Source organism: Phascolarctos cinereus, unplaced genomic scaffold (genome assembly GCF_003287225.1).
Source record: "Phascolarctos cinereus isolate Bilbo 61053 unplaced genomic scaffold, phaCin_HiC Scaffold_5;HRSCAF=322, whole genome shotgun sequence".
NCBI lineage: Eukaryota > Metazoa > Chordata > Mammalia > Diprotodontia > Phascolarctidae > Phascolarctos > Phascolarctos cinereus.
The window spans coordinates 362,508,593-362,525,931 of NW_027555958.1; the positions used below are offsets into that span (position 1 = coordinate 362,508,593).

At 32.6% G+C, this 17,339-nt stretch overlaps 1 protein-coding gene across 4 annotated transcripts in view; it reads left to right on the top strand.

Annotated features, from left to right (window-relative positions):
- Positions 1-17,339, top strand: part of GPATCH2 (G-patch domain containing 2) — a 270,988-nt gene that overhangs the window by 31,515 nt on the left and 222,134 nt on the right. For 3 of the 4 annotated variants that reach the window (XM_020982257.2, XM_020982256.2, XM_078156310.1), the window contains 3 exons: positions 6,620-6,681; positions 10,330-10,512; positions 11,005-11,084. In XM_020982257.2, the coding sequence (XP_020837916.1) occupies positions 6,620-6,681; positions 10,330-10,512; positions 11,005-11,084 (325 nt within the window). Of the gene's footprint in view, positions 1-6,619; positions 6,682-10,329; positions 10,513-11,004; positions 11,085-11,211; positions 17,306-17,339 lie in introns of those variants that run through there. The other variant, XM_020982259.2, reaches the window with a different exon arrangement.

A 17,339-nucleotide genomic window follows, 5' to 3' on the forward strand; every position in this document is an offset into this window, starting at 1 on the left:
GACAAAACCTGGTAGCTAGAATTGTAAGTCAGAAGCTTGCTATCTTTCATAAACTAACAGTTGATTAATTCCTATGTGATAGTTACAGACCTCAAAATATCTTTGACTATTCAACTAATAAACTTTACTTGGAACAGAATTTTGTCACAAACAAAACTTTTATGCATAATCGCCCAAACGTAACATTAATCAACAGAAGAATAATGTTTTGAAATAGATTTGCCAAAATCTCTAGCTATGCGGAATAAAAGGTTTTCAAAATAAAGAAACCTAGTAGAAGAAATCAAAACAATGTGATAACTGTATGAAGTACAGTAAATCATCCCACACTTCATGTCTGCTACTGGAATTGCCCTGAAGACACTTTTGTTGAGCCCACAGACTTTGAGCTTTCATTACTATGCAGTTGCCTTATTTGCCTGTGTAATAATCCACATAACTTTAAATGGGGGGGAAGGGGGGAGAGGATAGTGACTTATCCCAAAAGCATTTTTGTTTGAACTCCATTAAAAAATATGAGGAGGATGATATCATAGCTTCCATTTATATGGGACTTTAAGATTGGCAAAGCACAATTATGTATATTGTCATCTGAGTCTCAGTTACTTTGGAGTCATTGTTACTCTTCCCTCTCCCTTATCCCTGCCATCCACCATACAATTTGTTGCCATCTTTTCTGTTCTAGGATTCCAACTCTAATGCCATTTTATACTTCTGGGCTCACTATTTTAATTCAGACCTTCATCATATCTCACCTAGATTATTGCAGTACTACTAAAATGATCTTACCTTGACAATTCTGACCATATTACTCTCCTCAAATATTTTAGCAACTTCCTGATGCCTCTAAGAGAAGTGAATATTCTTCTGCTTGGTATTTAGGACCTTTTACAACCTGACTCCAACCTTTCTCTCCACTGTTTTTTTAAAAATTTAAAAATTTTATTTTTATTTATTACCCTTCATGCATTCTGCCATATTGACCTACTAGCTATTCCTCTGATTCCTTATCCATGTGCCATATCTGTACTACTCTGTTTTTTCCCCCTCCCCCATTCCTGGAATGTACTTCTTCCTCCCCTCAGCCCCTTAGAACAACTTGAACTTGCTTTAAGTTGCAACTTAAGTACCATCTTCAGCTTGAAGCCTTTTCTTTCCCAGTTGTTGATGTTCTCCCACTCTTCAGATCATCTTATATTTGCTTATCTGTGTATGTATTGTGCCTCCCCCACCCCCAACATAATGTAAAGCTCATTGAAGGCAAGCTCTATTTTTGACTCTTTAGCTCCCAATTCCTAGTGCTTTGCCTTGCATATAATAATCACACAATTGATAATGAATGAATTGAATGATTTAAACTTAAAACAACTATTAGAAATTTAATATTTTTTCCACCATATCATTTATATGAAGTCACAACAGTCATTCTTACCCACGAATCATGACTGCATGACATAACCAATAATTTTAATCCATCTGAATTTTAAAGTAATCTTTATTGATTGAAAAAAGTACAAAGACAGTCAACTTTTAATTATTCATTGATTTACTTCTTGCCATATGGATTTAAAAGCCTCATATTTTTCTTTAGATATCGAACTTACCTTTTTGTTTCTTAGATTGCCAGGGTCAATAGGTGAAGGAGAACGTTTATGAAACTAGCCATTCAAGGGGTTTATTAAGTGCCCCTTAGGTTCAAATAACTTTTACTGTAAGCAACTCTGGCTTTAAAAAAGAAGAAAAAAATATTGAAATATTTGGCTTAAACAAAAATGAGAATATCATTCTTTTTTCCCTTTCTAGTACCAAGCAAAGCACCCTGCCAAAATATTCAATCAATGTTTGAATATAATAGTAAAAAGTTCTCAGGCTTAATAACTAGCTCCCTGTCACCTCTGTTCCCACTGAATAAAGTGTTTGTAATTTATCAACCTCCCTAGAAACTGGGTAGGTTATGTTAAAGCTAAAGTGAACTAATCTTGTATGTCATCACATGAGTAGGAGAGAAAAAAAAATTAATGTGGTGGAAATGTATATGTTAAATACTTTGGAATGCTCTAGGTTCTAAAATGAAAAAAAAATTCCCCTCTATTATTTTTTTTAAATAAATTCCTTTTAAAAAATTTTAACTTTGTCAATCCAGAATAAACATATTTCCATATACAAAGAATAGAGAAAATAATTATATATGAAACCATGAATTTCTTATGTACAGCTTATCAAAAGAGAAGCTTTTAAAAAGTTTATTCTCCTCTGTTCTTCTGAGCAACAAGGGGGAAAAAAAGCAATACCATCAAAATTAAGTTGTCTTCTGTCTGTTATAAATGCTGCTCTGTGATTGTTTCTTGTTTAAAGTTGGGCTGGGGGAGAGAAACAAAATCATCGGGAAATCTTGTGAGTCCTCATTTTCTTGACTGTAATCCCAAGCTAACACGGAAAAAAAGACCAAGGTCCAAGGGAATATATTCAAGAATTGAACCTATAATTTCTAAATCCATTTTTATACGTGTCAGTAAGTGATGGGGAGAACAGAGCTGGGATGTAGTTAGTGTTAAACTACATCTAAATAATAAACAGTGACTAAGCAACAGCATATCAATTTCAGTGTTGAGTGTTCTTAAGGAACAAGTATTTGAAACTTAGTGACACCTACATTGTATATACTACCTGAAGTCCTAGAAACTTAGTTCCAGTTTTTGGGAACAAAATCTCATCTATTTTATAGTAGATTTACTTCATATAATAATGATCAAAACATTTCTTGGTAAGCATTCATAAGCACCTATGCAGCCGAAGTGGTATAGTAAATAGAGAGCTAGCCTTGGATTGAGGAAATTTTGAATTCAAGTCTTGCCTCTGACATATATTGGCTCTTGTGACACTGGGCAGCTCACTTGGGCACTCAGTACCCTGGGCAGATCTCTTAAGATTATAAGATTCAGAGCAGATACTTAACTGCATTGATAGAAGGAGCTCTTCATCACCATGATCTTCGTAGATCTGAACTGGTGTAAGCCTAATACTGTGAGTGCTGCAAGTGCACAAAGTAAGTAGAGATCTCAGAGGAAAGTCTTAGAATACACATCCTGGAAAGACTTCAGAATATTAAGGACTCTTAATTCTCACATAGAAGAACCAAGCAACAGTCACAGAGAAAATGAGAAACATGTGGCACATGGAGAAATTGAAGGGCAGGTTTTTTAAATGAATGGTGGCTACATGTTAGGATGTTCATAAATTTAGGGCTAGAATGGAGCTCATGTAATCCAACACCCTCGTTTTGTAGACAAGGGGATAAACCTGAAGAGTTTCAGGCCTTTGTGCAAAGTTACACTTGTAAGTAGCAGAGCTAGGATTTGAACCTGTGTCCTCTAACTTTCCTTTGTAACATGATGTCTGTCCTGTTGATGCATTGGTTTCTTTTGGTTTTCATACAACAGATATTTACTAACACACTTCACTCCACAATACATTCTCTAGAAATTTAAGCAAACTGCCAGATAGTGATTGTAACCAATGTCCAATTACTTTCAACTTTCATATCATATCAATTATTAACAGAAAGGGAGAATGTATCTTTAACTTACTTAGTATTTCGTTAACATTAACTATTGTATTTGAACTGAGTTATGTTTCCTCTCTGTGTTGGCTTTATTTGCATTGTTGTAGTTATTGTGTATATTATTCTCTTGTTCTACTTCATTCTGTGTCATTTCTATCAAGTCTTCCTGTGTTTCTCTCACATTTTCATTTTTTTCACTCTTTACAATGCAGTAATATTCCTTTACATTTGTATATCAAGTCTGTTCATCCATGTCTCAATTGTTGAACTTGTTTTGTAATTGTATGAGGTTGTATGTATCTTGATAGGTTAATTGCCAGATATTTGATACATTTTTATCTTAAATAAAATTTCTCTTCCTCTCTCCCTTACATTTTGTTAATAATATACAAAAAATAATTATTTTTATGGATTAATCTTCTATATTATTATTTTGCTAAATCTGGTGTCTTTTTTTCAGGAGAATGATTCTTAAGAAAGAATACCCCACTAAAAGCTAGTGGGGAATAGATTGTGTACACACAGGTGCTAAAAAAAGTGAAAAGTAAGGGAGCAGTAATTATGTACCCTGATTGGTCTTAGAAAGAGTTCCAGGAGGAAACGAATCTTGATTTAAGCCATCAAAAAAGGAAGGGATTTATAAATATAGAAAGAGGAGGAAGGGTTTTTCAGATGGAATAGCAGGAGCAAAGATACAGAGATTAAAATGCATGTGGTATGTGCAGTAAAGGGAAGAAAATCCACTTCACTATGCACAGTGTCTATGCATAAGAGGAAAGGGCCATCAATGCTGAACTGTTGAATTCAAACTTATTGGCTCAAAAATAGAAAAGTATTTGGAGTTCTTTAAGTAGAATAATGGTTACACAGATTAGAGAAGAAAGAAACTGGAGGTAGAGCAGAATACCGTGGTAATAGCCCAGATTTGAGGTGATAGAAGTCCAGATTAGGATGGTTATAGAAAGGAAGAACAAATCAAAGAGTGAAAAATCAGTTGTCTTTGTTGACTACTAAACATGGGTATCTAAATGATAGAAAGGGAAAAGTGAAAAATAACACTGTTCATGCTATTGACATAATTAATTTGCAAATTGAGGAATAGAGTCAGTTTGACAGAAAAGTTTTGCCTAAAAGGAAGGGAGATCATTGATCTTACAGCTTAGATCTTAGTTTTAATGGAGTTCTGGTTAGATACACGGTAGAATAAAACTAATTCTTGAATTCCAGATGGTTGCATACAAAAATATCAACTTGCATATGTACAGACATGAAAAACACAAGGCAATGATTCAAAAGAACTATTATTTTTTATCATTGTGAGTACTTGATTCAGTGCAGCTCAAAAACCCACCATTCCTTAGTTGATGGTTTCATGATATGCCTGTGACCAAAACAATTGATCACTTGGTAACCAACATTTTAGTTATGAGCCTCTCCAAACTTTGCTAGGCTGGTCCTCTGTAATGGGCATTATAATTTGTATAAGAGCATTATAATTCCTATAGTAGTAGATTCCAATAACCAGGAGTAAAAGCCTTTTCATCTTGGTAGGATCATTTAGAACTTATACTTCACTGAAATAACCTTTGAGACCTGAGGGTTACCTCTATGCCATGTTGAGGAGTGGGAGGATTTGGTGGAAACATAATGCTGTAGTATGAATAAAGAGTAATATTTTATATTGAATTTTTGTCTCGTATTGACTTCAGTGATTAGGAATCTGGGGGAACAATGTATTATAGTTACTTAATTTGAGCAAAACAGTTGTGAAGAAGACATTTGAGAGTTTTTTGGGAGAAGAATGGTCCTATATAGTAATGAATGATATATTTCTAAATTTCATGAAGATTTAAAAGACTAAGTAAAAACAAATTGTAGAAGCCAAATAGCATTTTTTTTTGCATTCAGCAGTTAGTAGCTGGGTATAATTTGCGTGTTGGTTGATTTTAAGTTGTTTCTAAAACTTAGTTTCAATTTTTAAAGAAATTATAGTAGATTTTTCTAAGTTTAGGTACAAAACATGGTATTTTCAAAACTAAATTTTGCATGAAAAAAATCACTTGTTTCACTATTGTCATTGTTATTATTTGAAAAACTCATGACTGTGTAATTTTAAAATTCCAGATTATAATAATGAGAAAAGTCAAAACATTTTGAAAGCATATTTCTTGAAGAGAAAGTCTTTTCCCATTCAGAGATAAAACCCACTGTTGACAGATAGCTATAAGCTCATCCTGTGCTGTGTTTTAACTAACCTAACCACACAAGTTTCTCATTTTCTAAAAAGGACCACAACTTCCATTAGCACTAATGGAAATCATTTATGTGCATAAAGAAAGAGTACCTATTGACATTAATTTATATGTTAAATTTTACTGTATGTATTCTACTGCATATCAGTTCTACTGTAACTCCAGAACTTATACAGATGTAATTTGAACCTATATTTTTCTCACATCATCATCATAATGGTCATATACAATTTTTTCAGGGTGACCTTAGGTTTGATTTAATGGATTTCCATTGTTGTAAACTTTTTTTCTCTAAGTAATAGAAATGCAGTGAATTCTTAAGTAATGTATTTTCCAGAATATTTGCAAATGTTGTTATGAAAAGTAATTCCATCTCCAGGCCCTTGTATTTCATGTGCTGAAGAAAGGCTTAGACTGCTTTTGATTGAGATTTTTCCCATTTTATTGAGCAGTGGTGTTCCGGGATCAAGCTGAATTGCACAGCATAAGAAAAGAGCAGTGAGCATTTGATGGAAGCAGATAATAAAATGCATCAATTGTGTCAGCACCTCGTTGCAGTCACATCTGGCTTACTGTCAGGGTCCCATTAGATTCCTGTGGTTTTATGTGCCAAAAATAATATGCTCTGTAGTTAATGGAACCAGGATATTTGCAGTTTGATTAAAAAAAATCATCTTATTTTCTTTCAGATCTCTGTCAGGCTTAAGTTCCATCTGAGCACCACCTTGTCTCTTTAAAATTTTACAACTGAGAGATCAATTGTTCTTTTGATCCATTTCTCTCTTTTTTTCCCCCCTTATTACAGTGACTCCAGCAGCCTCAGCAGCACTGATGCTGGTTTGTTTACCAATGATGAGGGAAGACAAGGTACTGAAATGTCATTAATTTTCTCCTCCTCCTTTTGAAAAAAAAAAGTTGTGTTCATTACAAGTTATTTTGTGAGTTGATGACTTATATAATCCATCTTACAGTAAACATGGCTTAAGAGACTTGAGGTTTCATTTCATGGCTTGTCTTTTAGGTGCTCTGAAGGTATCTTCATGTCCTAAAGCAATTAAATCCCTTGATTATCTCCTAAAGCTAGTATGTAAAGCTTGTAATATTAGGAAGGATTATCTTTTTTTTTTTAAGACTAGTATTCTGAAAGCTTTATGTACCTCAGTCTTTTCAATTTTGCTCCTCTTTTAACAAGTTCACAAGAGAGTAGTTCTCATTCTCTGATTACAATTGTCTTTAAAACTATTAAGCATTAATATAGCTGGATTTGCAACTCATTTGTCATTTTTATTCCGCTGTGACATTTATTCCTCCTATCCATTTTGTAAGTAATTAAATGATTTCCTTGAATTCAAAATTCTAAACCATGAAACTGAAATAGTGTTGTCTGTCTCACAATTTTTGTATCTACCTTGTTTAAGAAATTCCTGAAAGTATATTTTCCTGAATTTTTTTTTCATTTTCACATAACAATATTTTAAAACTACTCATCTTAAAGAAAATATGGAATAAATTAAATCATTCTTTAAGATGTGTTCAAGAATCTCACAGAAGTTTTTATGTTGTTGAAGTTGCACCTAATCAGCCCATTATTCCTAGAAAAGATGCAGGTTTTTAAAAAAATTCATTTTAAACATTTTGCGGTTTTAAACAAGCAAACAGTTTAATCACAACTTTAAAATAAACTGGAAGTGTCAACATATCACATTAACTTTTTTTCCAGCCCATCTATCCCTATGGTGATAGATTTGTAGTAAATGAATGAAATGATCATTAGTTTTATTTCTAGTATAAATTATTTGTTCTACATGAGTAAGCTTATGGCTAATTTCAAAGGTAATTTTACCCACTTGAAAAACTTATGAGAACTTTATTTTGAACTTAAACTTTTCAGCAAGAGAAGGTAGTAGATTCCAGTAGCTAAGAGAGAACTCTGCCAAGTGTCTTTCCACCTTTAGGTAAAGATTAACTAAATTATTCCCAAAAGATAAGTTTCCCCAGATCAGATCCCTGTAAATTTCTATTTATGTTAATTTTTAAAAATCAGCCTTCCAAATCTTTTAAAGGCTGTTAATCTTTGAGAAGCACAGAATAGTTTAAGAAACTTCTGTCTTTCCATTTTTTTCTGTCACTATGTAAGTATTATATTTTCAGTCATGTCCAACTCTTCATGACCCCATTTGGGGATTTCTTGGCAAAGATACTGGAGTCTTTTGCCATTTCCTTCTCCAGCTCTGTCACTGGTAAAAGCAATAAATGTGAACTCACTAAAATAATTCTTAGTGACAAAGTGACAAAATGCTTCAAAACTGTGGTCAATGATACATGATAATTTAGGTTTACACTCTCAGTGAGATCTCCAGTTATTTGAAATGACTTTACTGTCTTTTTTTCCCTCAATTATATGTAAAAACAATTTTTAACATTCATTTTTTCTGATTTGGAGCTCCAAATTTTTTCCCTTCTCTTCCTCCCCACTCCTTGAGAAGGCAAGCAAATTTTTATAGAGTATACCTGTGTAGTCATTCATAATATATTTCCATGTTAGCTATGTTACAAAAGAAAATAGGCAAAAAAAAACCAACAACAAGAAAAATAAAGTTAAAAAGTGTGCTTTAAATAAAAAAGCATGCTTTGATGTCTACAAATCAGACTTCATCATCTCCATTATTTCTCTCAAGGTGGATAGCATTTTTTTTTAATCATAAATCCTTTGGAATTGCCTTGGATCATTGTATTGCTGAGAATAGCTAAGTCATTCATGGTTGATCATCAAACAATCTGGATTCTGTGTTACTGTGTACAGTATTCTGGGTCTACTCACTTTACTTTGTATCAGTTTATATAAGTCTTCCCAGGTTTTTCTGAAAGTATCTTGGTTGTCATTTCTTATAGCACAATAGTATTCCTTCACAGTCTTAACCATAACATGTTCAGCCATTCCCTCAATTAAGACATTCCCTTAATTTCCAATTCTTTGCTACCACAGAAAGAGCTTCTCTAAATATTTTTGTACACATAGGTTGACTTGACTCTTCTTGACTAAGAAGGTGATATCACTCATTCAAAATTCAGTCTGACACCAGTGGTTTAGTTCAATATCTTATTTTCTAAAATTGACTTATAGAACTTAAATACATTATTAGTAGCAAATTACCAATTATTTTGGATTTACTCAATAGTTTTTTTTTAATTAAAAAGTAACTAAATAGACCATTTGAATCATGTCAGTGATTCTTATTATCTGATAAGAGAGGAATCTACACTGGTCTTATGATTTAATTGGTATAGGAAATTCTCTCTATCAATGCAGGTCAATACTTTTGTAATTTATAGTCTCAGAGAGTTGTCTAGAGCAATGATAGGTATTGGGGTTTGCCCAGGATCACATATCCTTTAACTCAGACTTTCTGGTTTCAAGGCCAACTTTCTATCCGCTGTGCCATGCTAATTTTGTATTATTTATCTCCTATTAAATTCTCCCTGTTTTAATCAGAATAATGAAAGTTATTAAGTTAAAAGCTGTGCTTATCACCTAAAATTGAGACTTCCTCATACCTTTCTTAAAGAAAAAAATTAAATTCCTCTCAGTTGAGATTTAGGATAATTTTTTGTATATCTTTAGTAAGATAAGACTTTGGAATGAATGAAAAGCTTGAGATGATTTTCATGGAAGCCAACATAAGTAAAGAAGGTTCTCTGAAAATCTTAGAGGCTCTTATGAAGTCCCAAATTTCATTTTAAAATACTGTATGCTTTATATTTTTTAGTAGTTATCTGTTTTGCTGTGCAAAGTTACATGCTTAGACATTTTAGACATCTCATTACCTTTCATTTCTTGTCTTTAAAAAAAGAGGGAAAAATCATTTCTCTCACTGAAGAAATATTTCTACCTTAATTTTAAATTACTTGTTCCCCCTGAATTAGACTTTTAAATACTCTCATACGTCATATTTGCTAGTTTGTGTTTATGGCAGTATAGCATAGTGTTTCTCAATATACCCCATGCTATTGTCACTTTTCATTTAAAATCAAGTTTTTCAAAACTATTTCTTAATGAACTTAATCAGATTAATTTCATTTAGTCACATCTGTTCATGATTGTTTCTCCTTTTACATTCCATACAAATCATGAAATTAAGCTAATTATACACCATTATCAGCTGCAAAGAACGAGTTTCACAGTTTTATACCTTTTAATTCCCTGCAGGAGATTAAGGCTTGTTTTTTCTTAATATGGAAAGGGTAGTAACTTAAATGGATTTCCATGCAGTTATTGCCAAAGGATTAACCAGTTTATTATTGTTTTTCACATTTCTAAATTGGTTCTAAAACATTACATTTTATGTGTTCTTATTGATAGCAATGCTTGTCATGCCATTAAAAACCATTCCTGGAATGGAGCTGCTGTGTGAAAGAAAAATAATTTTGTGGGTTTTTTTATAGGTGTGCATTCTCTTGATGTTAAACCTGAATCGTTGGGGGTGGGGGGTTTTTTGGTTTATTTTATTTGTACAGGTGACGATGAACAGAGTGACTGGTTCTACGAAAAGGAGTCAGGCGGGGCATGTGGCATCGCAGGAGTCATTCCCTGGTGGCAGTCAGAAGAGTCTACGGAACTAGGAAAAGAATTACCAGATCCTGTCTTTCAGAGTATCTTAAGTGGCTCTTTTCCTCTTATGTCACCTTCAGGCAGAAGAGGTCAGTAGCACTCAGATTCTGAGAGATAGGCCCAATGCTTTGTAGTCTACATTCTGAGGTGAATTATACGCTTAAGTATCTTATTTTAGCCCAACTGGTTCCAACCATCCTATTTTCCATTGCCTTATATTGTTGCTATTGATTATTGGTTACCAAAAAAAATCAGCTTTCACTTGCTTTCCTTTTTCTTGTTATATCCATATGATGGCAGTTAGAATTAAGGTCTTGTTGAGAGATGGGAGGAACTTAGGACATGAATGGACAATTCTGTCATAAGCCAAAGAGTAATCAAGAGTTGACTATATTAGAAATCCTCTTTCAATTTCTTCTAATGCCTAGTGGACGAATTTTCCCTCATACATGTCTTATTTTCATTAATTTTTCATTTTACACATGTGCATTTCATTGCTTTATGTATATCTGTATGTCTATGTATACATTTCTAGTCTCCAACTTCTGTGTATTTACTAAATTGATTTCTTTTGATTCTAGGTTTCCAGGCTAGACTCAATCATCTACATGGAATGCCCTCAAAGAATATCAAAAAATCTGGAGGAAATTCTACTACAATGGTAGGCAAATTTTTTTGTATTAATGGTCAATATTTGAAAATGTTCTTCTCTTTCTGTGGAATAAAAAGCCACATCCTCATCCCTTATGTCCTGATGTTATAGCTAAAAACAATCCGTTTTCTTGTAGGCTGCAAACTGGACCAGTGAGATTCCCCTATAAACCAAATCTTCTAATGCTAATTAATTAGTTACCGTTTTGAACATCTGGGGAATGACATTCGAGGGAACCTGGCTCCTGTCCTCTTCCCTGGAGATATACTATTGAAGTCAGAGCCTGTCTGGTGGAAATATGAGAATGTTTTTGCTCAAGGACTGGTATTCTTTCCTTTTAGTAAGAAATGAACCAAATTGAGGAGCTTTTTTAGTAATACAGGTTGGGGATGAAAGGAGGCAGAAACTACCATAAATGAATTTATACATTTTTTTATTCCACATTTCTTTTAAAATTGAAACTTTGTATTACTTCTTTGTCAAAATCCTTCCTAGAATTAGGAAATTTAGAACTCTTATCCCTGATCCAAGAATTCCATAATGTTTTATATTATAACCAATGCAGAATAAATCTGAATGTATTTGAATTGTTCTGAGTGAAATGTGATTTAAGTAGTGCATTGGCATTTATGGGTCCATATTAGGTGAAGAATTTTAACCAGCATAATTCAAAGCATCTGAGTTCTCAGGGTATTTTCAATAAGTGTCAAAGAGTAATAGTTAGGAATGTTTTCTTTTTAATAAAGTTCACATTTTTTACAAAATGTACATCCTATTTGAATAATTGGCTTTTTACATCTGTGTTTATTGAAAAAATATTGTAAATTATAGTATTGTTATATTGTATTATTGAAGTAGTCTCTGTACTTTTTTAGCCAGGGAGTTGTCATGATGCACCAGTAAAGACCATAGGTTATAGTATAGAAGCCACCTGCTTGGGGAATATCTAATATTACCTGGAGATTTCAGTTTTGTTTTGTTTTTTATCTTAAAAATTGACTTGAAAGCTGCTATTTTTAAAAATACTGCCTTTCTCCAAACAGATTTTTGGGGTTTAGATAAAAATGAGAACTACTCATCAAGTATCCATAAATCTGCCGGAAATGTTGACAGGGAATATCTAAAACCATTATGTAAACTAATTTTCAATTACACCAAGTTAAAAAAGTTACAGTATGTTTGCTGGTACATCCTTTACTTTTTGTCCAGCATATAGGAGCTTGCATAATTATAGTTGTAATTGCATCAAAGTAATTAACATTTATTATATGCCAACAACTTATGGTAATCATTGCTTTTTTATTTATATATAATTTTAGAGCTGAATTTTCATAGTCCAGAAATTAAGATCAATTTGAATTATTGATTGAAAATAATTTAGGTTGAAATTGCCTTTCCCTTACCTTTATTATAAGGAGAGAATTTAGCATGAACAATATTTCAGAATGTTTAACAATGATTCTTCTTTCTTATTTCTTGTGGAGGCTGAATAGAGTTGAATAATAATTGTAAAGCTGCTCCTGCAACTGAATATTTTTGCTTTTACTTATTTAAGTTGAACACTGATATTTTAAAGTTAATACAGGTATTTAAAAGTAAAATAATGTGGTTTTAATGATTACAACCTATTTTGTATAGACCATCATGTGTTATAGAGTGGAAATTCAGATGATTACTTCTGAATTATATATAAAAGAAGAAATTTTTGTGTAATGACTGCCTTTCAGATCTGAATAAGACAGTCTAAAACCTTGACCTATGAACTTTGCCTTACTGATCATGAATCGAGATGAATGCTGTGTAGTTCTTGGTGCAGTTCTACCTATTTTTATTTTTGGTTCACTGCTTGCTTGAGCATAGCTGGGATTTGTAGCCCATTTTCTAGGCTTATTGCAATCTCACTCTGGTATTTTATAGGAGCTATTACAACTGATAGGTTAGCTTCATGGTATTGATGATACATGGCTTAACTATACTAAAAGCTGCCTTCCCCCTCTAAATTGTAAAAAGGTGATTAAGTTTCAGTTGATGGAGATATACTGTATATATGTGTTTATAACGGGACTAGTGCATTAGGTCATAAACTGTTTCCCTGGCCTATTTTTTTGTATTCAAAATTTAGCTGAAGACAGTGGCTCCTTTGCTTGCTTTTTACCCCTTCTCTTATTTGTAAGACATCTTTTTGGGGGTTTTAATTGATATAATTTTCTTTTTTAAAAATGCCTATTTTGGACAAGAAAGTTCTGAGTTCAGATTTGTGAAGGTATATTAATAATATTAATTATTCTGTAATATTTTACTCAGAATCTTTATTATTTAAAAACTCAAGTATTTAAAAAGTGAAGGCATGCAGTATGATAATCTGTGTAAAATATGATAAACTCTTACACCAGAGATAAGTTTGCTTTTAGAAAGACATTTCTGAATAGATTTCAAGATATGTAGTGCTGACTCATTGAACAGAATAGCTCCTGATTCTGTTCAATCAGTGATTGAACAGGTTAGGTGAGGATTTTATAAATGGGGTTATCATAGTTCCTGTGAAAGGCAGAGGGGAAATTCTTGATTATCATATTAATAGAAAGCAAGAGTTCTTAATCTGTGGTCCAGTTTCAGGGGACCTATGAACTTGCATGGGTGAAAAATTACGTCTTTATTTTCACCAATCTTTGGTTTCCTTTGTAATCCTATATATCTTATTTTATGCATTTAAAATCATTATGCTAAGGCATCTGTAGGCTTTACCAAGCTACTGAAGGAGTCTATGATGCAAAAAAGGTTAAGAACTCCTAATATAAAGTAAAAAATATTTGAGCATTGGTCCACAAAGGGATAAGAGGAATTTTGTATCTATAGTAAATAAAGTCACTTATAATAACTAGCATTTGTATAGTTCTTTATGGTTTACAAAGTACCATTATGTGCTAGGCTCTGGTCATTTCTGTTTACTTGGACAAACTTCACCTGTATTTCAGTTGAATCTCATCTTTATTATGGACTGTGCAGACTTATTTTGATAAGTATTAGATTGAAACTCTATGTACTGGTTGTCACAATACAACTTATATTTTCTACCAGGCTATTCTTAGAAACTTTTATTTCTGTTTTTGTCAATTATGAAGTTATTCATTTTAAAAATCATCCATACTGTCATAATGATTTTCCTCTAGATAGATCTGAGTTTTAAAATGTAATGGGGAAAAAAAAACACATAAATCAGATGAAGTATGAGTAAACAGGGAACCCTGAGTGTTATATACTGAGAAGAATAAGTATTGTTCTTATTGCTTTAAAGGCTGAATTATCAGGAACTTAAGGAAACAGAATCCTCAACTAATGTTTCTCTTTTTCTCTCTCATTTCCACACCCAATTTTTAGAAGAGAGGGGAATTGAATAGAATAAAAATTTATTTAACATCTACTTTTTTGCAAGGCATTATGCTGAGGGATTTAGGTATATTATTCTCATAAATATATCCTCAAATATTAGCCTCAATTTGTAAGTATAATCCTTTATAAATATTGATTCTCACAACAATCTTGTGAGGTAGGTGCTATTATTATCCCCATTTTACAGTTAAAAATACAGGCAAACCAAGGTTATGTGACTTTCCCAGTCACACAGCTTTTAGATGTCAGACATTGGTTTTGAAGGCAGGTTTTCTGGATTCCAGGCCAAGCACTCTATGTACTGTACCATCTAGCTGCCTTTAAAGCAGTGGTATAAGTGAAAACTAAACAATAGAGATTTAAGGAAGAAAAAAACACTATTCAGGCGTGCCCTAGATTAGTTTGTATTCTGCTTCCTATACTGTCTACATTATGTTTCAGATGTTGTTTAAAATGGACATTTAGTAAGAATTTTATTAATCATCAGAGATTCACTTATGTGCAGGATTTTAAACTTTCACTAAAGCAAAACAGTAATTTTCAGCAACAGTTAAGGGAAAGGAAAATAAATTTTCAGTTGACTTTTGTTCCAAACATTGAGCTAACCAGAATAACCTATCCTGAAACACTCTACTTAAGACTTTACTGTAGTTGATATATTCTGTTGCTGATATCACATATATCTAGCTATATTAGCACCTGGGACTGGACTGACTGAAGAAAGAAATAGGAGTTGGAGGAAAAGTGAGTAGGTGAGTGTAGCAAAAACTAAATAAATTTTTGCCAAAAAAAAAAATAGAAATATGCATTCAAAGGAATTCATTAAGCCTCTAGGTGGTAAATTAGATAGCATGTATAGTCAGAAAAAGACCAGAATTCTAATCCAGTTTAGGACACTTATTAGTTGTATGACTTTGGGCAAGTCACTTAGCCTTTTCCTTCATTTCTTGATCAGTAACACGAGGATAATAACAGCATGTACCTCACAGAGTTGAGATGATAAAAATGAGTTAGTAATTGTAAAGCACTTTTCAAATCTTAAAGTGATATGTAAATGCAAGCTATTTTTATTATCACCAATAAGTCTGGTTTATTAAAATTTCACATTATTAATGTAAAACATAAAAAAGCAGAATTAATGAAAATGAACAAACACAGAATCCTGATGGAGACTTAGAGGGAATGGCCAAAATTCATTTATTTAAATGTATGTAGTTGTAAAATACATGTTATTGTTTTTATTGATCTTTAATGTTGTTTGTTATGAATCATTTCAAAAAAGAAAGTTTACATTCTTTAAACTGCTACTTTTAACCCATCATGAGATTAGGAAATTGCAACAGTATTAAGGCCATCTGGGTTCATAGCTACAGGTGTGGACATTAAGGCCATGTAATATAAACCTCTCGTTTTCCAGGCGAGGAAACTGAATCTAACAAGTGAAGTGACTTGCCCAATGGCACACATCTGGTAAGTGGCAGAACCAGAATTTGTGCCCAGGTCCTCAGATTCCAAGTCCAGCACTATTTGCATTCTACTATACTGAATTATGCAGTGGTTAAAGGAGGTTTTTGTTTTTAAATTATATGGTAGACAACTCAAGTTTAAAAGATTACATAAAGATTTTATTTTGAGTAATTAAAACGAGAATACTTGAAGGAATGTTCCGAAGAAAACAAATTGCCTTGTGATTTTTAAAATTTGAAATATTTATCAAATTCAAATGCTTACAATATTTGGAAATAATTCCAAGTGGTAACATTTAATTTAAACTGTCATGGTATATATGGAACCATAATAATCTCATTGATTAATGATCTAATAAGAATAATAATTTATTAAGTACCTACTATGTCGCGGGCATGTGCTAAGCACTTTACAGTTACGGCTCAGCCAATTCTCACAACAACCCTGGGAAGTAGGTGCTATTATTATCCCTGTTTTACAAATAAGGAAAATAAGACAAAAGGAAGTTAAGTGACTTGCCCAGAGTTACACAGCTAGTTGGTGTCTGAGGCTGTATTTGAATTCAGGACTGCCTGACTCCAGGCCTGGGGCTCTGATCACTACAACAACTAGCTTTCCACCTATGCTCGTTCCACATCTCATTAAATTTCACAAACAATTGAACTGATCCATGTCACTAACTGGTAAACAAAAAATATATGCTGAGTTAGGATTTCCATTAGGATTTGGATCTTAATATGGTATGGAGTACTACAGAGTTTTTTTTTTAATTATTATTATTTTAACCAAGTGCCTGATATTTATCATAGAATCTCATTTTCAATCTTTCCTTTATATTATTGCTTCTGATATAGTTAGAAAGTGATATTTAGGCTGAGTCATAGCTGTTTATAGAATGGTCATTTGAAGTGGATTCTGTTTTTACTAAATGGACCACATAAGCCTTCCTTTTAATTTATAAAGGATCTCATCAGTATGGGTATTCTCTCCACTTTTGTGGACTATAGCATATCTACAACTTTTCATCCAGTTTGCTTCTTGTCTTATGTCCTTCCATAAACTCTCCATAGAAAAATCAACACACTATATTTGAAACCTTCCAATTCTTTTAATCTATTTTTGGATACTAGTACATCTCAGGCTATCAGTCTGTTATCCTATGAACTTGAGAAATGGCTAGGCCACTTTGTTTTTTTGGTCATATGTGTCATTAAAGGTATTTTTATGACATTATTGGTAATGTACTATGGCCTATTTACACATACCATTTGTCTTTCTAGAGTTCCTTTGTTAGGATAATTTAAAAGAACATTTTTATGTGATGTCAAAAAATTCTATATTATTAAAATAAAAATTGAATACATGCATTTCAACCAGAGTTATGCTCTTAATTGCAGTTTTATTGTG